This window comes from Lissotriton vulgaris, chromosome 4_1, assembly GCF_964263255.1.
Source record: "Lissotriton vulgaris chromosome 4_1, aLisVul1.2, whole genome shotgun sequence".
NCBI classification, from domain to species: Eukaryota; Metazoa; Chordata; class Amphibia; order Caudata; family Salamandridae; genus Lissotriton; species Lissotriton vulgaris.
In genome coordinates, this window is record NC_141691.1 from 1,740,919,843 (window position 1) to 1,740,944,113 (window position 24,271).

The 24,271-nt window shown below is 46.4% G+C and overlaps 1 protein-coding gene across 1 annotated transcript in view; it reads left to right on the forward strand.

Annotated features, from left to right (window-relative positions):
• POP1 (POP1 ribonuclease P/MRP subunit) overlaps nucleotides 1–24,271 on the forward strand; it is a 437,201-nt gene that overhangs the window by 306,760 nt on the left and 106,170 nt on the right. The window contains exon 12 of the mRNA XM_086966044.1: nucleotides 2,170–2,285. Within this exon, the coding sequence (XP_086822170.1) occupies nucleotides 2,170–2,285 (116 nt within the window). The remainder of the gene's footprint in view (nucleotides 1–2,169; nucleotides 2,286–24,271) is intronic.

A 24,271-nucleotide genomic window follows, 5' to 3' on the forward strand; every position in this document is an offset into this window, starting at 1 on the left:
TGTCGCATTTGCAACCCGACCCCCATCCTCTTCTGCTATCAGGATCAGGCCCCCTTCCTGTCTCACCTCCTTTTCGGTGGGAAGACAGGCGGGAAAAATTATAACAGTCCAGAAGGTGTGCCCACCTCTGCCAATCCCACTCCTCAGGTGGGGGAAGCGAGGTGAAGCCCACTCTTCAGTGCCCGCCATCATGCAGATGGCAGGCACTCGCCAATCAGGCTTAGGGATTGTGAAACCCAAGTGGGTTGAGCATACCAAGGGTGCAGCCACACTAAGGTCAGTAGCCCTTTGGTTACTAACCCAAGAGCCTTAAAACGCCCCCCTTAGCACAGTATTTAGGGGGCAGCCCTAAACCCAGAAGGAAGATTCCCACAACCTACGAAAGAAGATGCACAGCAGAGGAGACTGCAGAGAACAACTGACTTGGCCTCAGCCCTAGCGGCCCATCTGCAGTTTCCAGAGATAATGTGCTAAAAGTTGCCTTGCCCTGCAGCCAGTGACTTGTAGAACCCTGAGCGACTGACTGCTTTCAACAAAGACTGAATCTCCCGTGAACAGCAGCTCTGTTCAAAAGAATCTCCAAAGAAAGACTCCGAGCCTGCTGAGGACAAAGAAAGCCAATGCCTGGAACCACCACTGCACACATCAGAGTCCACTGTGGGATGACACCTCCAGGACTCCCTGACGCTGTCTGCAGCCTCTGCACGGATATCCCTCAAGTAGTCATGTAAGGTGAAGTCTCACCTCAAATGGCACCCCTGCAGCCAGCTGCCCTGGAGAAGAGGGCCTAAGGCTCACCTATGTCACTGAGCCCTCCAACTTACCTGCCCAGTTGTTAGCTCCTCCTGAAAGACGTCCTGGACCCAGCCTGCAGCTAAAAACCAAAACCACCAATCTCCATAGGATTGCATTGGGCTCCTGACCCCTCCTAAGCACTCTTTACCTGGCTGCCCCTGCGGCTACAGTGGTGTGATCTTAGTGCTGACTTGGGACCCCTTTGCTCTGACCTTAACCCTAGGAGCTTGACTCCCAAGACAAAGTGGCTTACTCTTGAGCAGCCCCCAACGAGGTCCCCCTGTCGTGTAGTTCCTATAAAACCTATATAGGATCTGCGCGTTTAGACAACATACACTGTAGGATTGGTGTCAGACTGATTCTAGACGCCCCCACCGGGTATGTCGGCCTGTGTACCAGCTAGCTCACAGTGCCACTAGAAACTCCTCTTACTAGGGAGAGAATAGTTCTTGGCAACCATCAAACATTTTCAAAAGCATTCTCCTAAATATATGTGCTAGATCTGTGGCATGGAACGTCTTGAATAATACACAAACCACCTCAATCTTCCGATCCAAAGTGAAAAATTCCTTAATCAGACCACTCAAGTGGAAAAATAACCTAGACCATGGACATTTCTGAAAACTGATAGAAAGGGAGGTCTTCTCGCAGATGTAAACATTTTCTGAGAAGAACTATCTACTCTCAGACCAACAATCCAGTATTTGGTCAAGTAGAGGTATTGATGTAGCATGGATATCTTCTCCGAACTGAACTGAAATTAACAGTGGACAATACTGGAGTGCAAGCACTATTACCTTTTGCCCTAGTTGCAACCTTTGACACTTTTCATCATCAGACGTCACTACCAAGGCTAGTAAAGGATGGCATAGGAATATGAGGATACTTGATTAACTGGATAAGTGCAGTGTTGGTTGTTTGAAGCTGGTGAGAGATTGCCAGTTCATGTTTTTGTTGTGTCAAATCTGTTTTTTATATGTTGAGTGTTACATGTTTTATTCCCGAGTTAGTATTCAAGGTTCTTATTATTGAGGTAAGCTTGCTGGATATTGCATACACACATTATTACAAATTATAGTAGGGACTGTGTAATCATGACTAGCATTGTACGTCTTCAATTCACTTTAGGCATATATCCTGTGTGCTAAATGAACCATGACTTTTAGTGGTCTCTGTAAGACACTTCTTCCCCCTGTAACTGCATTGATACTGCTCGTACTGCACTGATCATACTATATGTGTATATTGCTGCCTTAATTAAATTGTACATCAATTATATCTGTCACCTTCTATTTCTGTACGGATTATAGCAAGACAATGTTAGAATCTACTATTTCAGTGTAAAATATGGGCTAATTCTTTTCTGCTTTGTAGATCAAGAGAAGGTGAGACAGATGACCATAGAAGGTGTCCCTGTTGAGTGTGCAAGGACTCTTCTGTGGAACCAGGCTGTTCGGAACAGCGTCACTGAAAATAAAATCCCAGAGCAGGTAACATTAACATTATCAGCAATTCTGTATAATCCGGTACATGATTCCCAACCATGGTTAAATAATGTCCTGTGGAGACTGGTAAGTTACATTGAATTATAGTCTAATAAGCCCTGTGGGCAAAGAAAAGGGGAATCATTCCTTGAGCGGTGAAACCTTTTTGGTTGGGGGAAAGGCAAGTAGAGAGTAGGTTTGGAGGTTTATAGAGTACATTTTGTTTGAGAATTAAATAACTTCGGACCAAAGAATCTTAATATTCAGGAGTGCTTGATATCCCATGCACCCAGTTCCTGTCAGTACTAACTTTATTATCTTTCGGAATCCCATTTCTTTGTGTGCCATAGTATTTATATAATGCATTTCTAAGATGTGCATGATGTTGAGGCACTATTGAATCCACTAAAAGAAAGTTGGTAGGAAAATACTTTATTCAGCCCACTGCATATCTGTCCTTCCAGCCTCCATGCACATTGTCAACCGCCTGCTCCTGGAACGCCCCGTGACACCAGCATTCTATGTTGGATGACTTCAGGTGGCTCCATCAACACTGCAGTGAACTAGGACATAACAATGACCTAGTCCAGCAAGCACATGCACAAACATGATTGTATTGATGGAAGTTTATTAGAACTGTAAATTGTGATATGACAGCCAAGCAAGGCTGTTCTCTAAACATGTTACAGTTCTCTTGTGTGGCGTAAGGTCCCGGCAGTGAAATAGAAGAAGTACACTTCGACTTTATTGTGGAGGCACAAATCTCCATGAATAGATAATAATAGAATTGCTATATTGCTGGCCTAACAATACACAAATCAAAGCAGAGTGAAATGAAATGAAATGAAATTAATGAAATGGAAAGAAGTTTTGTAAAGCGTGATTGCTGCCCTGGGGCGTCCAAACGCTAGAGAAAAGTGATGCTACCTGATGGGCACAGTCAGCAGGAAAAAATTAATTGTGTTTGTTGAAAAGAAAAGTTTTAAGCTGTTTACGGAAGGAGAGTAAATTGGGGTTGGATCTAAGATAAAGAGGTAGTGAATTCCACAACTTGGCCGCATTGTAAGAAAACGACCTGCCTCCTGCTCTGGATCTCCTGATTCAGGGAACTGTAGCCAAAAAGGCATGAGTGGAACGGAGCGGTTTGTTAGGAAGGTATGGGGTGATAAGAGAATGGTTAATAACCGGGCCAGTCTGCCAGTAAGCTTGATGGGAAATACACATAGATTTAAAATTAATTCTCTCCCTGAAAGGGAGCCAATGCAGGCTCCTCCACCCGGACTTTGCTGAGAGCCTACGGGGGAGCTAAAGCAGCGTGCGTGCAGCACAACTCTGAATCAGCTGGAGTTTCCGCAGAGTGAATTCAGGTGCACCTAAATACAGGGCATTGCTGAAGTCAAGGCGGGACTAGATCAAGCCTTGGATGACAATTTGCTTGGCTTCGAAAGGTAGAAGAGGAAGAATCTTCTTCAGGAGTCTAAGGAGACCAAAACAAATGGCTGATAACTTGGTTTCCTGGGTATTGAGGGTCAACGACTTATCCAGCCAAACACCAAGACTTTTTATATTGTCTTTAGGTGTAGGGTGTGTACCCAGGCAAAAGGGCCATAAAGAGTTAATAGAAGACTGGGCCGGGGAGCCAAGGAGCATACGCTCAGTTTTGTCTCCGTTGAGTTTGAGACATGATGCGGTCATCCAATTTTTAACTTCCTCCAGGCAGCTCGTCAGACCGACCAGCTCTGGGTGGCTGTCTCCTTGCGCAAGAGAGGCCACTAGCTGAGTATCGTCCGCACACGTAAGGATCTTAATACCATATGGACGGACGATCTCAGCCAGCGGTCTCATATATCTGTTGAATAACGTAGGGCTCATCGATGAGCCCTGCGGTACCCCACAGAGTCACCAAACATTGCAATAAAAGAACTAAGACTGCAAAGAGAATACAAATAATATGTTTATAAAAACTTTATATGGGGATAAAACCATACTTGCACCTTAGAGAAATACAGTTGAAACATAATTATTACACACTTCTTTTTCAAAGTTCCTGAGGCACTCTCGCCAATATTTGATATTCTCCATTTCAGAAACTTTACGGCACAAGTGCATATAATATTAGGATTGCCCCACAAACATAATATCATTGCAGTCTGTACGATGCTGACACGGAGTTTAAAAAATGTTTTAAATAGAATTTACTTAGTCCTAATAAAGAGGAACAAATATATAGTATGAGTAAAATCCTCTTTACCTAACTCTCACAATCTGCACTGTGATGCTACATCTGACACATTCCACTGTTTAACAATTGCTTTTACAGGACAGTAATGGAACTTAAATCTAATAAATTTCCTTCTTACAGCAGGGCTCACAAATGCATTTAAATAATGCTGAACTCGAAGTTCTTCTGATTAAAAGCTAGTACTTTTAACTATTTGTAAAGTTTACTGCCATCCTTTAAATTATTTTTGTATTTTATCCTTTCATATTAAATTTCCTTTAAAGCCTTCTATGATGTTCCAACAGTTGAACATGACAAATTTCAATTATATTTCAATAAAATAATTCTTAGGCGAGTACTAACTGGCTGATCAACATAATTCAACATTTCATCTCAGAAGAGAAATTGCCCAGATGCTAGACTGGTGATGGAGACTGCTGCAGTAGCTCCTCATCACATTAGGTTGGCATCATAGTTCCAGCTCCTCCCCAGGATGTGGCTACACAGAGTCATATGATGCACCAGAGTACACGCTGACATCAGTTTGTTCTGTTACGCTGCCTTTGCTATCTATCCTGAGGTCCTCTCTTTGTTTTTTACTGACTTTCGTTGGAACAATATTGTTTGGCAGTGTACTTTAGTATACTTTACAGGCATGTGGTCCCTCAAGAAATCTGCCTCCAAAGAGTGGAATTCCTCTTCAAGCATTTTTCTTTGATGCTTGAGCCCCATGCACAACTCTGATTTGTGCAGTAATGTTGCCTTGTATACTCAAAGATGGTCAAGGAGAGGGATGCCAAGCTCCTCATAGTTTGTTCCCAAGACCGTAAGGACTCTCCGCTCCAGATCTCCTTCAGTTATGTAATCTAAGTGAGAGAAATTAAAGGAGGAATCCTATTATTAGAAGCAGAGAAAGCACTGCAACCTGAAGCCCTCCTCTCCCGATATTGTTCGCGTTCTTGGGACAGGTGCGATAATCACTGGCATCCTCACCCCCGCCCCCTTCCCTTACACTGGCATTGATATGATCGGCGTTTGTTTCTATTGATGAAGTTGCTCTCGCAGTTTCTGGTGCCCTCAGTTGAAGAATTAACTTGGTTGTGATCAATGTCTCATCCCTCGTGTGGCTGGGTTTTATAGACTTATTGATATTTAGGGGTCTCTGGTCCCCTGTAGAACAACGGTGTTACATTAAAAGCCTTTTCCTCGCCTTGATCTGCATTCAGATGATTCAGGTACTCCGGTTGAACAGCACATCATTGTACATCATCAAGCAGAGCATTTTGGGTTCTTGCCCCATGTGTGTGGAAGCACAGATATTATGGTACTATGCAGATGACCCGAGCAGGTGCCATCTTGATGACTGAGTGGCATCTCCATCCAGAAGTAGTTCGAACACTCATGAGAATGTTCACCGTATGGTGTTCTGCACCCTGCAGTTTCAGGTGTAGGGGCTCCAGGGGATGTGTTTGGCACACAGTGGGAGTTTATAATGCACTTTTTATGTTTTCACCCTTTCTCCTAATTTCTAAAGTTCTGAGGAAAGTGAGGCAGAACTGTGCCCTCGTGATCTTGATTATGCTGTACTGGTCCCAGGAGGTGTTCTATTCAGAGATGCTGCATCTCTTTGTTATCCTTCTCTTTCACTCAAGAGAGTATTCTCCTGTTGTGTGAGGGGCAGGTGCCTCATCTGAATCCCAAGAGCTTCCAGCTTCATGCTTGGATTTTGAGCATCACAACTTAAGTGCCTTCAGCTTATGGTTGTTGACATCATCCTTATTGCTCACCGCCCCTCAATGAAATGTATTTATTCCAGTCACTGGTTCTGTTATGTGATGTGGTGCTCCAAAGCAAAACCTGCTCAAGGCACAGTTATTTGATGATTTACACTTTTTTTATGTCCAGCAAGGTTTTGCTCTAGGCACTATGAAAGTCACCTGGTGTATTTGTTGAGTTTCTTTGTTTACCGGATCAGATTTCCTTGTTCAAATCATCTGTTGTAATGTGTGTTCTGAAAGGGGTTGTTCCTGTTTCCCCGTCTCCTGTGGGTTCTTAGTTTGTTACTCACTTTAGTGATGAGTTCATCAGTAGAGCCTATGCACAGTTGGTCTTTGAGACTTTTAACACTGATAACAATCTTCCTTACTGCTATCACTTCTGCTTGTTGTGCCTGCGAGTAGCAAACACTTTCTGTTCATCCTCTGTTTGCCTTATGCTTACTGTATGAGGTGGTGCTCTAGCTGTGGTCTTCCTTTCCATCAAAGTTGGGTTCTCTCTTTCATATTGTGCTGTCCACTCCCTTACAAGTATTGTCCCGTCCCCCTCATCCTACCAAGGAGGAAAAGAGGATGCATTGCCTCAAATCTCTCCGAGCCTCTACATCTGCAGGAGCTAGGATCATTCTGTTGACATTCAGTCGTTTATTGAATTTGACATTTTGAGATAGGGCAAGGCAGTCTAGAAGAGAATAGTTCCCAGTAGATTGTCATGTGCTTTAAGGTGTGCCATGCCCTTGCCAAGAAGGGCCTCCTGCAGGCATATGGACACATTCCAACAATGTGAAGGCTGCTTCTTGGCGTTGTTTAGTGGTGTTCCCATTGTGAACACCTGTCGGACAGCAATAGCTCATCTAATCCACACCTTCACCAGGTCCTACAGTCTTGACTTTTAAGTGGGGGGGAGAGATATATTGCGAAGAGCTCCTCCTCTGCATCCAGAATGGCAATGCAACACTTATTATTTGGATCAGACATTTTACCGGTCTTGTAGTAGAGAACAAGCATAATCCCACACCAAGACCCGGAATATATCCAGTTGGCAGGTCATGGTTGAATATCAGTGCAATTGCTGGAATCTAAAATTGTGGATTTAAGGTGGTTAGTACATTGGTGTACTGGTGCTAGAAGTGTTGGAGAAAGAGATAAGTGGGGATGGTTGTGTGGTAGCTTAGGAAATGGTGTGCCGCCATTTAGCTTCACACCATTCGCATAGATATTTATTTTAAAACCTGACCTCACGGCTGTGAATTTAGCTGTACACAGCTATGAGGCAAGGCTGCAGGAATAACATGTCAGAATATACCTTCATGAGGTGCTTAAAAGCCAGCTTCTAATATTAAAGTTGCCTATGAAATATACATTGAAGCCACAAGCCCTAGGTGCACAATCTGTCTAAGGGTGGTGTACCAAATAGAAGACTGAATTTGCTCTGCAGTAATATATTTCAAAGGGGCTTCCTTGCTACAAAGATTGACGAACCCTTTTAATCAAGCAATCAATCAATCAAGGCGTACTTGAGGGGAGGAGCTTCGCGGGCAACCAAGATGGCCGCGTGAGCTCGGAGCTCCGAAGACCCTCCGATCCTCCGCACTGATCCTGCTACCTATCCTGTCCCACAGTAGTGGGAATCTGTTGCAGTGCTGTTGCTGAGGCGGGACCCGTTCTCCGATCGAAGATCCGAGTTTCCTGTGCTGAGTTACACCGTGGTGAAGGTTGGGGACGACGACGCCATAACAGTCTGGCGTTACGAGGGTGACGGTGGTGCTTCCACACGGAGACGGTCCGAGAGGGTTGGAGCTGCCCCGTTCTGCGCTGCTGGCCAGAACAGATTATCCAGCGGCCTGACGTTCTGAGGAGGCGGTGGAGGTGAATACTGATTTCTGCCGTCTGGAAGAGGCAGTATCAGTTGGACCTTTCTTTTGGCTGCGATACCTCCGTCGCCCATCATGGCGGGCAGAGGGGACCCGGACAAAGGGAAGCCCCCAAGAGTCAGCAGGAAACCTTCCCTCTCACAGACCACCATCTCTGAACGTTTCTCCCTCCCAAAGGGATCGCCTGGTGCTTCAGGCCGTACTAAAGACTCGCAGCGCGATGTGTCTCCGGAAGATACTGAACCCACCCTCCGGGACGTTATGGGGGCAATTGCGGGCGTCGAGGCCGAAATGCACAAGCAGCACGAAGTGTTGTCACACAAGGTCGACACGTTGACGATTGAAGTCAACCTTATCCGGGCGGACCTCGGGGAAGACGAACGACAGAGTCAAGTCGCTCGACATTAAGACGTCGAGTTTGACTACTGATATGTCCGACCTGCAGTCGGAGGTTCGGGACCTGAAAACCACGAACACGCTGCTTGCCCGCAGGCTCGACGATTTTGAAGGACGCGCAAGGCGCCAGAACGTCCGCATTATCGGTGTGCCGGAGGGCGCCGAGGAAGACGCTGCCGATCTCTTTGTGGAGAACTTGGTGTTGAAGCACTTGGCTCCTGGTGGACTGAGCAAGTTCTTTTCGGTGGAGCGAGCACACAGACTATCTGGTGGCCAACCGAAACTGGGAGCATCTCCGCGCCCCATCATTGCCAGACTATTCAATTTCAGGGACCGAGATGCAATCCTGCAGGCATCGCGAAGAGGCGGTCCGCTGAAGTTCCAGAATGCCGACGTGAACTTCTTCCCCGACTTCACTCAAGCTGTTCAGAAACGCCGGCAAAGCTTTATGGGCGTCAAGCGTAGGCTGAGGGAGATGGGGATGAAGTATTCCATGCTATTCCCGGCGAAGCTTCGGATAGAACATGGCGCCCGGGTGGTGTTCTTTGACTTGCCGGAGGCTGCTGGGGACTAGCTGGACACCTTGCCTCAACGTCGGACTGCCCCTGAGGACCAGTCGGAGGAGGCGTCGGGTGGTCCTGATCTTCCGGAATGAACAATGCTTCCTCGGACTTCTTTCGGTGGATGACCCTGCAAGTGCAATCAGTCACGGACTACTGTTTTCTTTTTCTCTCTAATGCTGCTTTTTCAGGACTGGGGGATAACGGGGGGTGATAGGATGTCTCCTTTCTCCTCGGGGGGCTTTCCGTAGATTAGTTTTTGGGGGCGACAGGCACACTGCTGATTGGGGGGGCTTCTTAGTCTAATGCAGGGGTGCAGGGTGGGGGGGTGGTTGGTTTGTTTGTTTTACTCATGTTATTCCTTTCTCTTTTCTCTTGAGGCAAGGTGCTTATTCTCCTGTTTACTATGTTGCGGTAGCCGCTTTCTGGGGGTGGGGGTTGGGACGATGCTTCTTTGACGATGGGGGGTAAGACGCTAAATGTATTGAGTTGGAATGTGAATGGGCTGGGGGATCGCATTAAACGTGGGGTGGTACTGCAGATGTTTAAACGGTGTGTACCAGATGTCATGTTGCTACAAGAAACACATCTCATTGGCAATACGTGCCACGCACTCAATAGGAAAGGGTTTAAGATGGTGGCTCACTCGGGGTTCTCTTCGGGGTCCCGAGGGGTGGGGATTATGGTGCGCATGTCTCTCCCATTGGAGGTGGAGACTAGGGTGATTGATGACAGAGGTCGCTATGTTGCCGTCGTGGGCAGATGGGAGGGGCGTACCCTGGTTTTGGTTTCGGTTTATGTCCCCCCAGGCCTGCAGACGACTACCTTCCAGGATCTCGGGGGCGCCATTTTGGGCCTGCCTGAGGGATTGCTCGTAATGGGTGGGGACTTTAATGCAGTGGTGTCGGGGACCCTTGACCGTTTTCCATCCAGAGATCTTCGTAGCGCACAGTCGTGGCTCCCAAATTTTCTGAGCACCATTGGTCTCATTGATTGTTGGCGGCTTCTCCATCCCGCCCAGCGGCAGTACTCCTTTCATTCGGGCGCGCACGGAAGCCTCTCCAGGATTGACTATATCTTGACTCCGGCGGTCCAGGCCTCGACCGTATCCGGGGCCCGCCTGATGGCTAGAGGCATATCGGACCACTCCCCGGTTTGGGTGTCGTTTGACTTTGGCATTGTGGCGGCCTCTAGACTAGCATCGGTCAATCCTTGGTACTTTCGCAACCCCAAAACTCGTGACCTCCTCGCTAAAGCTATCGACCTGTATTTCTCCGAGAATACGGGCTCGGTATCGTCGGCCTTATCTCTGTCGGAGGCCTTCAAAACTGTCCTGAGAGGAGAAGCTTTCTCCTTAATAGCCGAGGTGCGCAGGCGCAGGGATGAGGAACTGGTGCGGCTGGAGTCGGAAATTGAGGACCTTGATTCTCAACTGGAAACGGACCCGACACCCGGTCTCCTACACGCCCTCTCCTTAAAGCAGTCGGAGTACCGAGCCACTGCCACTGACGCTGCCAAGGCGATGGGCAGAGAACAGCAAGGGAGGATTTACGATGCAGGGGACAAGGCGGGCAAGCTTATTGCCTGGTTGGATAGGAGGGAGATGGCTTCCCGCGTGGTGCCCGAGATTCTGGGTGAGGACGGGGTGGTTGTTACTGACCCCAGCGCTATTGTCTCGGCTTTTGCCGACTACTTCGAGACGGTCTACTCCTCGGTCTCCACCTTGGCTGAGTCGGACTCGGCCTCTTTTCTGGAGGGTGTTGAGCTCCCTTGCCTGTCGGACCCCGACCGTGACGACATGGATAGAGGCATTACGGCTGACGAAGTGGCGCTTGCGATACGATCTTTGCGCTCCGGTAAGGCCCCTGGTCCCAACGGTCTTCCGGTGGAACTTTACAAGATCAAGGCTGATACCGTCGCAGTGCCCCTGCGGCTCATGTTTTTGGAGGCTCGTGAAGCTGGTGAGCTTCCGCTGGACCAGCGATTGGCCACCATTGTGGTTATTCATAAGGAGGGGAAGCCCAGGGACCTTTGCAGGTCGTACCGCCCGATCTCCCTGCTGAATGCCGAACCCAAGATTCTGGCTAAGTTACTGGCCAACCGGCTGGTGGGTGTGATCGCCGATTTGGTTCATCCGGACCAGTCGGGATTTATACCTCACCGCAACACCGCTCTCAATCTTCGGAGGCTTCACGCTGTCATGGCTCGGGTGCATAAACTCAGCGAGCCAACCGTCTTGGCATCACTAGACGCGACGATGGCGTTTGATTCCCTCGAATGGAATTATCTGTGGGCGGTGTGTGGTAAATAAAATATTACCCTGTCGGAATGTCTATGCTTAAACAATGGGTCATGCATATAATGAGAGGCAGAGTCCGTGGTGTCCGGTTCAAAAGGGCTTTATTTCAGTAACTCGAGTTAAGGGAGAATCGGGTTCCATCACCACTAAGGTTCAGGAAGGGTCTTCATCTGAACTTTATTCACAGAGTACAATATTTATACATGGAATATACATTACATTGCATAGAGAAGGAAGAGCGCTCCAGGCAGAGCAAGAGAAAGAGAGAGATAAGAGCATGTGGGCGTGCATGAGGGCGTACATGTAGGCGTTCACCTGTGGAATCATAGGTGAGTCATAGGTGGGTGGATACATGGAGGGGGTCTGCATGGCCAGCTGGAACCTTTGCCCTACTTGTGGGCGCAACTTGGTCATGACGTATAATTGACGTGTAACTGGGGGAAGCTGGGGGGAGCTGACTTTCGATCTAGTAGAGAAGCCTTCAGTGTCAAGACGACCTGCACGTCTGGTATTATCTGATATCTTAAGTTTGGAGGATGTATTATCTGAAGTAAAGGTCGCTCGAGCAAAGGTTGCTCATCTCCAAGAGCCAGTGCGGGCATATATTTCTTCGTTCTTGGTGGGGGCCATGGGCTTTCTATGGATGCTCTGTAAATCACTTAAACGGAGACAGAAAGGCTAGGCCCTATCTCTGCAACCGGGCTCTGTTTACCTTCTTCACTAAGCAGGAATGTGTTTCTGTGGAGCAAGTAGATAACTGTGTGCAAAATACTGTCTTGGCAGGCCGGGCTGGGCCCCTCTCGGCTGAGCAGAAAGTATGCGAGAGGTCAGGGATACATAGCTAAGCTGCAGCTTTCAGAGTGTCTGGAGGCATGGAGCCTGAATTCGGGTCCTGGCTCAGGCTGAGCCGCAAACGGGTTCATCTCGACTTTTATACGTGTACAATGCAAATGCATTGGCAACATAGGCCTCAGTGCAGAATTAACGTTCCTTTCATGTGGGACTTGGTAACTGACATTCTAATGTGAGACGTAAATGCAGAGGCATCATTATGGCGGCCATAGAGGGAAAATGCATGGATGACATGCACATACACTAAACGTTGGGGTACACGCAGGGGACACATTGGCCATGTAAAATTTCATTTTCCTCATTCCCTCCTTGTCCCCTACGTTACCCTTCAGGACACATCTATATTCATAAGACCGTAGATCTGATCATATAGCATCATTTGTTCGTCTTTTCTCTTTTGTATATGTGGATGGGGAATACAGGCAGTGGCACACAGCCGCAAATCGCCGGGCCACATTGCAGACAGAGACAGCAGCCAAATATCATTAGCAGTATCATTCCTAGGAACGACAACACTTTCCATCCGCATGCTGATATTACACCCCAGAGCCAACCGGACCAAGTCCATGTGCCTGGGTCTTGATGTATCTCATGAGCAATCTTGTGAAGTCTTGTTATTGCTGCGTACACAGATGGTGCGTTATTTGGAATGAAAACGCAACAACTGGAGCCGATCACTCTACAAGCCCCGCCCCTATCTGCCAGGATGACGTCAAGAACAAGGCGGTTCTGAAGAACAACAAGTCTCATGGCGGACTGTTCCTGGGTCAAGTTAGCCTGGGCAGATGCAGTCTCATTTACTACTGCTTCCAGAGTTCTTGTCAACCTGCGTATGAGTTTACTGTTTTGGACGGGACCTATGGAGAAAAAGAATCCTCTATTGAAATCTGTATATTGTTCCCAAGCTGTCTCAGTCTGATCAATCTCGGAGGAATCGGTCTCTCTCCTGTGTCTAACATGCTCTAGTCGTGAATCTCGATGATAATGGGATGGGGCCAGAAAGACAGGGGGCAGCAGGAATGCAATATAACATGTTCCACCCCAGTCTAAGGGCAGATGTGCATAGGCTGTCTGACCACAAATGAAATAGGAATGGCGAGATGTGTTGAAGGAAGACTTTCCTTGATCATTAAACTCGACTACAGTATTACATTCACTGTGTCCCATATGTACTGATCCTTTCTTTCTGACACACAAATCACCTTTTGCTGGTAGGACTGTAATAAACGGTGGACCTACATTTTGCTTGGGCTGAACATTCAAGATCATGAAGTTAAGGGAAGCATTTCCTTGCTCGTACTCTTCATTTTCTAGATCGGTCCCCTTCCTTTGGGGAAGTCCGTCTTCGTCTGGAAAACATGCCTCATTCATTACTTTATTCAAATCTCCCCATATCCAATCGCTCTGGGAAACTGTGGACTTTTTGTCTAGTGATGTCATTAAAGCAAACCATGCTCCGCACGAACCATTGTGGGAGAACGGAAAAGGGAAGAAGGGCAGTACTCCCTTCGTCTTTTGAAAAGGTGGAAGCTGGCCACATACCCAACAATCTGTCGCATTGCTGGTCTGATGAGAACGGTGCAACATCCGAATAAAAGTATTGTTGCGTAGGGCTAGTCGATATGACAATTCATGAGGTGGCATATCACTAAATGTATGCTCTGCGGTGCTATTAATGGAGAAGTGTATACGTGAAGAAAGAGGAGGAAAGAAAACATGTAGCGTCAAGCTGATACATATGATAGTGATGCACAGAAGAGACATAAAAATCAGAGTTACTATACATCTACTGCGTAATATCTTGCAGTATTTCTCTCTCATCTTGCTCTTTTTACTATTCTGGTCTACGATCTTATACATGTCAGGAACCTGTCTAACCGATTCACCACCTAGTGGACTTAAACAATTAAACGCTGTCTGACTTACTAGATCGTAACTTGGACCTATACTCTTGTTGCGGAGTCTTTTCTAGCAAAGGGGGTTTAAAGTCTGTACTATCGGTGCTTTCCGTACTGTCCTTTGTCTTTATCAAAGTTCCAGGATCTCCAAAGAATTTCTTGCAGTGTTGAGCGTGAAGCCAGCCTTTACGTCCCTCGACCTTGACGGCGGTCCTCGTGGTGAGCAGTACTAATTTCGGTCTTTTCCAGCGCGGCTCAAGGGGGCTTGATCGATCAAAGTTCCGAACGTACACGAGGTCACCAGGAACGATGGTGTGCTCTTTGACTTGAGTGTTGTCAGGGAAGGCGGCGGCAACCTGTGAACGACAAGAGAGTAGTGCAGACATCAAGGAAGCCAGGTAATCTGTCAGCATGTTACTGTCAACATCAGTTATTTTCTTCGGCAGAGGCGTACCCCACATATTCGGTGGTCTACCAAAAACCACTTCATAAGGAGATAGGCCTGTTCTGGAATGAGCTACCATACGCATGTAAAAGAGGGCAACCGGCAAGGCTACCAACCAATCCACGCCTTTTTCTGCACAAATCTTCGCTAATCTCGTCTTAAGTGTCTGATTATGGCGCTCTACGAGTCCTGCTGCTTCAGGGTGTCGTACACAATGAAATTTCCATTGATATCCTAACAGAAGGGACACTTGTTTCATTAATTCGGAAGAAAAGGGCTGACCATTATCTGAGTAAACGACACGGGGCAATCCATATCTGGGAAAAAACTCACGCACCAATTGCCTGGCGGTGGTCACAGCAGTATAATCTGGGACTGGGTACGCTTCTGTCCATCTAGATAGTGCACACACAATGACCAAAACATACTTTTAAACTCTACATCTGTCCATTTGGATATAATCCATCTGGAGGACTTCAAAAGGATGGTCAGGAGGATGAAATCCGCCTTGTTCCACCGGAATGCCTTTGCCTGGATTGAACTGGCAACAGATCATACAGGTACGTACTTTCTGTTTCGCTGCTGCACGCAGGTGCTTGTTAAACCAGATATTCTGTAAGCTGTCTAGCATTGCCTTTTCTCCTAAGTGTGCTGGACTATGTGCTGTGTTTATGATCACTTGTACCATAGAGTCTGGGAGAAACCATGTAGCTTTGCCTTTAGTCATCCAACCTTGGTCAGTCTGGACCCCTCCTTGTTCAGTCCATTTCTTTATTTCGTCTGGAGTGGCATGTGTCTGTATGTCGAGTACATCTTGTGAAGGATCCCTGACTGTCATACTTTTGGTCAGTAATGGTACCTCTGTCTTTGTCGTGTCTGTTGGTGTCTGAGCTGTCAATTTAGCAGTTCGGTCTGCCAGGTCATTACCCTGGGAAATGGTGTCTGTGACTTTGGTGTGTGCTTTGCATTTCAGTATAGCTATGGCTGTAGGCAAATGTATTGCTTCTAACAGAGCCTGAATGAGCGGACCGTGCTGAATTTTGGCACCATGAGAGGTCAAGAAACCTCTCTCTCTCCACAACACTCCGAAATCATGAGCAACACCGAATGCATACTGTGAATCTGTATAAATGTTCACTTTCAAGTTCTTAGCTCTTATGCAGGCTTGTGTCAGAGCGATGAACTCTGCTGCTTGTGCTGACAGTGTGTCTATTCTGTGTGTCTCTATGACTTCAGTAGCAGTGGTCACGGCATACGCGGCCACTAGCTCTCCTGTGCTTGTTCTCATGCATGAACCATCAACATAAAGTGTCAGGTCAGGGTCTGGAAGTGCAATGTCTGTCAGGTCTTGTCTTGGTTTCGTCACTGTGTTCAATATTTCCACACAGTCATGTGGTGCAGTGTCTACTGTACTTGAGGGCAAAAGTGTAGCAGGGTTAAGAATGTTACATCGTCTGATCTCTGTGTGGCTGAAATAGTGTCAGTTCATATCCTGTCAGTCTCGCTACAGTCAAGTGTTGTGTCTGTGTTCTGTTCAAGAGAACTTCCACTGCATGTGGTACCTGGACTGTCAGGGGGTGTCCCAGCACTATGGAGTCACTCTGTCTTATGGCTAGGGCTGTTGCTGCAACTGATTTTAAGCACGCAGGCAGAGCCTGGGCCACTGGGTCCAGTGTACTAGAAAAATAAGCACAATGCTTGTGTTTTCCTGCTTGATCTTGTGTGAGGACAGATAATGCTGTTCCATCTCGCTCAGTGACAAAAAGCATAAAAGGTTTGCTGTAGCAAGGGGTCGCTAAAACTGGCGCTTGACATAAAGCTCTTTTTAATTCTTCAAATGCCAAAGTATGTTCTTGTGTCCAAGGGAGGACAGTCGAAGATGCTGCCTCCTGTGTTGTCAACTGTATGAGTGGTTTGGCTAGATAGGCATACTGGGGAATCCATTGTCTGCAGTATGAAGTGAGGCCAATGAAGGCCCGTACTTCCTTTTGTGTCTTTGGCTGTGAAAGGTTAGCAATTAACTGAATACGTTCTTGTGTCAGCTGTCTACCCCTCTTGGACAGCAAGTGTCCAAGGTACACCACTTGCTGTGCACAGAATTGCAACTTCGAAGGGGACACTTTGTGCCCCTTGTCTGCCAGAAAGTGTAAAACTGTCAGTGATGCATTTTCACAGTCTGGTTCTGATCGTGCTGTGATTAGGATGTCGTCTACGTACTGGAGCAGTGCAGTGTTGGTAGGCATATGAATACTGTCCAGCTGTCTTTTTAATGCTTGGCTGTAAATGCTAGGACTCTCTGTAAAACCTTGGGGAGCTCTCATAAATTTAAAGTTGCGTCCATTTAAACTCAATCCGAAGAGGTATTGGCTATCTGGATGAATTGGAACACTGAAAAAGGCATTCCTCAAGTCAATTACAGTAAAGAACATTGCCTCAGAATCAATAGCAGTCAGTAATGAAGAAATGTCTGGGACCACTGGGTATTGAGGGACCACACATTTGTTCAATTCTCAAAGGTCAACAACTAGTCTGTAAACAGGTGGTGCATTAGGGTCTGTTCGTTTCAGAATAGGGATGACAGGTAAATTACATACATTCGAGTCAGTCTCTACTACCACCCCTTGTGTAATGAGTTCGTCAACAATTTTCAATAAGGCAACTACGGCATCAGGTGGTAACTTGTATTGTCTGATACGTGGTAGTACTACTCCTGTCTTGAGAGTGACACGGTGTGGTGTAATATGCATGTAACCTACGTCAGTCGGACCTTGTGCCCATAGGTGCTGTGGTACATTCTGGAGTCTGTGGTCAAAATCCTTCAACACATAATGTCCTTTAAAATTACGCAAAAACAATCGTACTCCTTCCGGAGAACAACATATAACTGCTCCTAGTTCTTTTAATGTCTTTATACCAAGCAAGTTTTCTGGACATGATTTGGTAAGTAGCAAATCTGTGGTACGTGACAATGGACCAACTCCTAGGGAAACCGGTTCCGATACTTCATTAACAATAGGCTTTCCTGAAAATCACAGGGAAACATTCTGTGAGCCTGAAAGGGGTGCCCCTGGAACCTCGTCATGACTGATGGTAGTTCTGCTCGCCCCTGTGTCAATCAGAAATTTTCTGTCCTTTCCCAATACACGACTATGTACATAGGGACCCTCTTGATCTACAGGAACCTCAATAAGGGGCAAGCCAACTTCCCTCTCTAGGCTGTTTCATGAGAACTGTTGGTATTATGGATAGTCCGACTGTGTGTACTGATACATTTGTTGTGTGGCATGTTGTGTGGCAGGTGGTGGTGGGGGTGGAAAATTCGCTACTGTCTGTTGCGTGTTCTGTGGGGTGCTATTCTGCCTGGGAGGATGCGGTCGTTCTTTTGTCTTGCCTGTAGCTATATTGTGTTTCAGGACAGCACAATCTTTTACAAAGTGACCTGGCTGTTTGCAATAGTTACAGTTTCCTTTAACAAGTGTCGTGGCATTTTTGTTCGTATTTGCCGGCACCGTTTGGGCGACCAGCACTTTCATTTTGGTCTCTTTCATGCGTCTCTTTTCATGATCCTGTTCTTCTCTAATCCTGTTCTGGTGATATTGTAGCATTTGCAACATTTGCGAAGGACTATTTGCTTGCCAAGTACTCTCAACCTTCAGTACTCTATTCTTGATCTGGGGTAAGGAATTCTCTACTAATTTGCTCACGAAAAGATGTGGATATGACTCGCTACTGGGCTTAAGGCCACTATTAATAGAAAAACATTTCTCGAATCTAGAATAGAAATCACTCGTGTCCTCGTCTTGTTTCTGTTTACAGGCTGAAATAGCATCCCAATCTTTCTTTTTAGTAGTCAATAGTCTCGGCAAAACCTGTATCAGGAGTTCAGGTAGTTCTTTAGCTTTGTCCCCAAGACCAACCCCTGGAAGCCTTGTTCTATCCTCTGCTTCCAATGCTTCCCAACTTAACTTTTTCTCACCCACCTCCCAGTCTTTTTCCTTAAGCTTTTCATAAATACCAGCAGGCAACAGTACTTTCAATAGTTTTAGAATGTCAGCGTACGTATAGTCTCCTATGCGGAGAATATCTTTTAATTCCCGGTGAAACCCCCCCGGGTCTTTATCATGGCAAGGCAGCATCTTTTTCATTTCCAGTATTTCTAATTTCGTCAAGGGTGTGTAAACATACACTCGCTGAAGCTCACCCGCTGCATTTTCGACGGGATGCACCTCTCGTAGGGGGTTCTGTCTGTCTATGTACAAGTTCTTTCTGTCGTGGTGTGGGGCGGGAAGCATGCAGGTGGTCAGAGAAGATAAGTACTTATGTCGCTGATCCAGAATGACATTAATTAAATCAGTACCTAAGCCTGTCCATCTTTCTAGAAGTATATCGTCCAGTAACTTATACAAGGGACTGGGATCAGAATATTGACTCTCATACAACGTTATTAAATGTTGAACCATGTAAATACCGGCCAAACGCTGTTCGTTCGGCGGAAGGCTCAAGAAAGTCTGGCAAAAATCACAGGGGATTGATTCTGTTAAGGTAATCAGAGGCTGGAATCAAGGTAAGTATGATAAAAATGGACAAAGCCTCTGACACCATAGATCTCACAAATTATTTATAGTCAATGTCCTATTTATTGACAATGAACGCTTAAATACTTTAAGCACCTTAATTTACACTTTTTTCAAATAGGTACACATTGGGTGTAAACATTTCATTTTGATTATCTCCTTATGTCATGTAGCACATATATTTACAACAACTGATAACTTGCTGCCTTAAAAAATAAATCAACGTGAAACAAATAACCAATACATAGTGATTGAAATTAATAGATTCATATATCAACAATACACAGTGATAAGATTAATAACAAAGGTCCTACTGTCGGTCTGACAAAAATTATGTGAGTGTCCTAGGGGTATGTTATCGGTTTTTCCCTCAAAGGAGTGGTTAATTGTCCTGCGTATAGCCAGGGAACGTCACTTATTTAGTGGAGGATTATATGCCTTGTTGTGAGATACGTCTCTCACGGTATGTCCAAATTATTTTAGCTGGATCATAGGGCATAAATTTCTCCTGGCTCTGAGGTTGAGCCTACGCGTTTCGACCTATTGGATTCTTGACAGGATGAATTATTTACACAGGTCTTCATCAGGGCTCGCTGTAGGTGCTGTGGGACATCGTATTACACCTAAAGGAAAGTTGTAAGGGGCATGTTTTAGTGATTGAATCAAGGTTGTAGGACAAAGTAGCAGTGCTTTTGAGTGTTTTCTGGTGCACAGTAGTACATATAAAACTCACGTACCCAATCTAAGTAGAGGCGATTCTGCATGTCTTGTTGTACATGTAAAATACAGGAGGCGCTGGGGTGGGTCCCAAGGTGGCCGGGTTGAACTGGGGGCCAGCAGTCGTGAGTTACTGCGGAGAAAGTAGGACAAATAAATTGACGGTGGGTCCATGACAAACTAGAGGCATCTTTCCTATTGCAATTGGGGGCTTACTTAATGCCTCTTGGCGCTTATGGGAGATGCCTGTTTGCAAGTGTATTTAAAGCTGCGTGAGGGGGATGCTTTCCGTTTTTTTAAATGATCCCTGGTGGATCTGGGGGCTGCCATGGAAGTAGCGTACCTTCGGGTGGTCTCGCTGCTCGCTGCTCGATTTCTTGTGTTTTCTTTGTCACAGCGTGATCATCGCGGAACTGTCAGTCCGCGGAATGGAAGGGCAGGGATGCTTTGCAATCCTGGGTTTCCGCTTCTCCCTTCGGAGCGTGGCGCTTCTCTGCCGGCTCTCGCTGTTGTGTGATTAAACAGCGCGCGACCGACGTGTAATCTTTTCTCTCGGTTTCTGAATGTGCTTAGTGTTCTCATGGGTTGGTTCTCCGGCCCATGTGTCTCAGCGCTCCTGAATGGTCAGTTTCTTCGCGTCTTAAACATATGATCTCGTTGCTGTGAGATCAAGACGCTGGTTTCTGTTGTTCATGAATAACTGCGATGAATGCAGGCTGAAGATGTTGAGCTGATTTTAGTATGGTAATTAGCACGTGAAACTGGATATTTCCGCTAGTTCATTTAATCCCTGATTCACAGTGTTAAGATACATAATAGTTTTCGCTTCTTGTTTAGACAAATTGTTGGCCACATTTTTCCCCTTCACATGTTTAACAACTGTCCATTTGAGGTCATCTGGTCCATGATGTTTGTCAATACAATGGGGAACCATGGGTGCGTTTTCTTTCTTGCACCGAATCCTGGAGCGGTGTTGGGATATTCTCGTTTTTATGGGTTGGCTTGTTTTGCCCACGTACGCCAATCCGCAAGGGCATATGACACAGTAAATAACGTTACAGGTGTTACAGTTTGTAAACGCTTCATGTTTAATTTGTTTCTGGCCATAAGAGAAAATTGTTCCTTCGATGGTGCTGTCACAAGAAATGCAGTTTCCGCATCTGCGATGGCCTTTGACTGGTGGGAGGTTAAAGAGTGACTGAATGGAACTTTCATGCTTGGGTAGTGATGTGTCTGCTCGAACCAATTTATTTTTCACACTCTCGTTCTTTTTAAGTGCAAAGATGGGTGGAGCATCAAAAGGTTTCAGGCTCCGCACTGTGTTCCAATTTTTGGTGACTATTTTCTTGATTTCTGTTGTGGCTCCAGAATAAGTCGTCACACATACAATTGGGGTGTCTTCCTTGTTTTTTTCTTTGGGGATCAAGAGGGTTTCTCTTGGGATGTACCAAGTTCTCTTCATTGTTCTCTTCAATAATTTCTTGGGATATCCTCTCTCGATCAGCTTATTCATCAGCTCGTGGGCATGGTGGAAGTAATCCGTTTTTTTTGTGCAATTCCTACGCAATCTCATGAATTGGCTTAGCGGTAGATTTTCCCGGAGATTGCGTTGGTGGAAGCTGGAAAAGTGTAGGAAGGTGTTCCGGTCAGTCTCTTTAGTATATAAGGTGGTAAACATGGTACCATCTTCATGTTTAACCATCAGGTCCAGGAAGTTGATTTGAGTTTTGTTGTATGCCAAAGTGAATTGAATATTGGGATTGCGGTCATTTAACCAGACAACGAATGCTTTAAGTTGTTGTTCGTCACCTCTCCATAGCATGAAGACGTCGTCTATATACCGACGCCAAATTTTGATATGCCCATCAAAAGGATTGTTGTTATAGATCCAAGTGGATTCATAGAGAGCCATGTACATTATAGCCATTTCTGGCGCAAATGGACATCCCATAGCCGTCCCCATGGTTTGGAGGTATTGGACGTTGTTAAATTTGAAGAAATTGAATTTCGGGATGTACTACAGAGCGCTATATACTAGATCTCTGGATGGAAAAATGACTGGTCCCACCAAGACTGCCGTGCACATTTGGAGGGCCATCACGAAAGCACTGGGGTGGAAGGGTAGACTTACTATGGCCACTCCACTTTATGATTCTGATTTGTTGGGTAGGCTGTGGCACTCGAGGGGGTTTGACCGGTGGGACCTTATTGGTATCTCCAAGGTTGCGGATGTGATGGCCAGGGGGGAAATCCAGTCTTTCGAAGTTCTGCAAACTGAATTTCAACTGGGTCCCACAGAATACTTCAGATACGCCCAACTGCAACATGCCCTTACGGCTGCCCTGCCCGTTGGTGAGAAGGTTCCCGAATCATCCCCGCTGGAAGACAGGGTGCTGGACGGCCACATGCCTGACAGTGCCATTTCCCTGACCTATAAAAAGTTGATAAATGTTCGGACGGATCTGTTGTTGAATGTGAGAGACCAGTGGGTGCGTGATGGGATTGAGTTGGATGATGAGGATTGGCAGTGTGCGGTGTCTTCCCCCAAAGAAGTGGCGATCTCGGCCAGGCTTCGCTTAGTCCAATTGAAGATACTCCACAGAGTCTGTCACTGGCCCTAGACTGATTCACATGGGGCTCTCTGAGGACGGTCTCTGTAGGCGTGGGTGCGGTGCGCTGGCCACTTTCATGCATACCATCTGGGAATGCCAGGTTATTGCTTCTTATTGGGAACGGGTGCATGCGGTTATGCGTGAGGTGACTGGTGTGGATTTGCCTGCAGAAGCTCGGCGCTGCTTGTTGAACGTGTGGGGTCCGACTGACTACACTACTGCCCAAACCCAGTGGGTCACACTGGGGAACATGGTGGCCAAGCGAGATATTGCGCAGAAGTGGGGCGCCCTGACTCCCCCCACCGTGGGACTGTGGAAAACCAATATGGATTGGTGCATGCTCTGTGAGAAGACTGTGTATGTGGCTCGGGGTAAGCCCAAGAGATGGGGGGTTGTTTGGGGGGCCTGGAATGAATATAGGGGTGGTCTTTGTGTGCCTCCCGATGCAGGTCTGCTGGAGGTTCGTCTTTCTCCTTAGCCCTTCCTTCCACCCAACTTCTCATTTTAATAGAATCCTGCTTTCTTTCCCCCCCCCCCCACTTTGTATGCTTATTCAGTATGGTTACTACAGAGAGCTAAATGGTCCCACCCGCCCCCTGGAACCGTGCATTGCTGCTCATGTGTTGTACCTTGCCACTTTCTTTCTTTTCATGTTCCCTTTTTTGTTGATTTGTTAGGTTCTCGTATTTATAATATAAAATTAAACCTTATGTGCTCCGTTTTTGCAATGCTGCCTAGCCTCAGGGATGTAAGGCTAAATAGCTGTGTGCCTTGAATTTTCAATAAAGGTTTTCCAAAAAAAAAAAGAAAAAAAAAATCAAGGCGTACTTGTAGAGCGCAGCTTCTGACCCGGGAGAGTATGCAGGTGCTTGCTGCAGGTTTCAGTCGAAGAGACAGGTCTTGAGTCCCTTCCTGAAGTGGGTCAGCGAGGGTCCAGTGCAGAGGGGGAGGGCGTTCCAGGATTTGGCGGTGAGATGGGAGGAGGAGCATCTTCTGGAGCGTCGTATGCGAGGTGTCTGGGCGAGGTGTGTGGAGATTACTGAGAGGTCGGTGGAAATGCAGGCAGTGGTTCATATAGGCGGGTCCTTGTTCGTGTAGTGCTTTGTGGGCGTGGGTCAGGAGTTTGAAAAGGCATATCTTCTGGACTGGGAGCCAGTGGTGGTCCTTCAGGTGCTCGGTGCTGTGGGTTCTCTTGGGCAGCTTGATTATCAGTCACGAGTTCTCTGGAGTCAATGGAATATTCGTTTTACATTAACTTCAGCTAGGAAAAAAGCTAGATTATCCATATAGAATAGTGATAGTTATAAAAAAAAGTATGTTTTGGTAAACATAGATATTTAGTATAAATGAACAAAAATAATGCCTAGAAAATCTGATTATCTCCGCCTGACCCAGAGCAGCCCCATAAGCTGGGCCTGCTGCAATTTCCCCTTCTGTGGTGACAGTAATTAGATTTCCCCGGTCCAGAATTGATATAGATTAATTTTTACATAATTTTTCTGGTTCTTCTGGAAAACAAAGCGCTATCTGTGACAGCTGCCCTGCTGGAATACTGGAGGTTTAAATAACAACAACCCCAATCAACACTTATCTGGGGGATGTGAGGGGAGAGAGGATGACACCAATTACCTACAAAATATAGAGGTAGACACGTTTAAGTTGCATTGTTTGTGAATGCAGAGATATCGTTTAGACTGTTCCAAGCCAGGTTGACTCCACTGGGTGCATGGCAGGGAAAACAGTACCAGTTCGATTTAGTCTTTTACTTG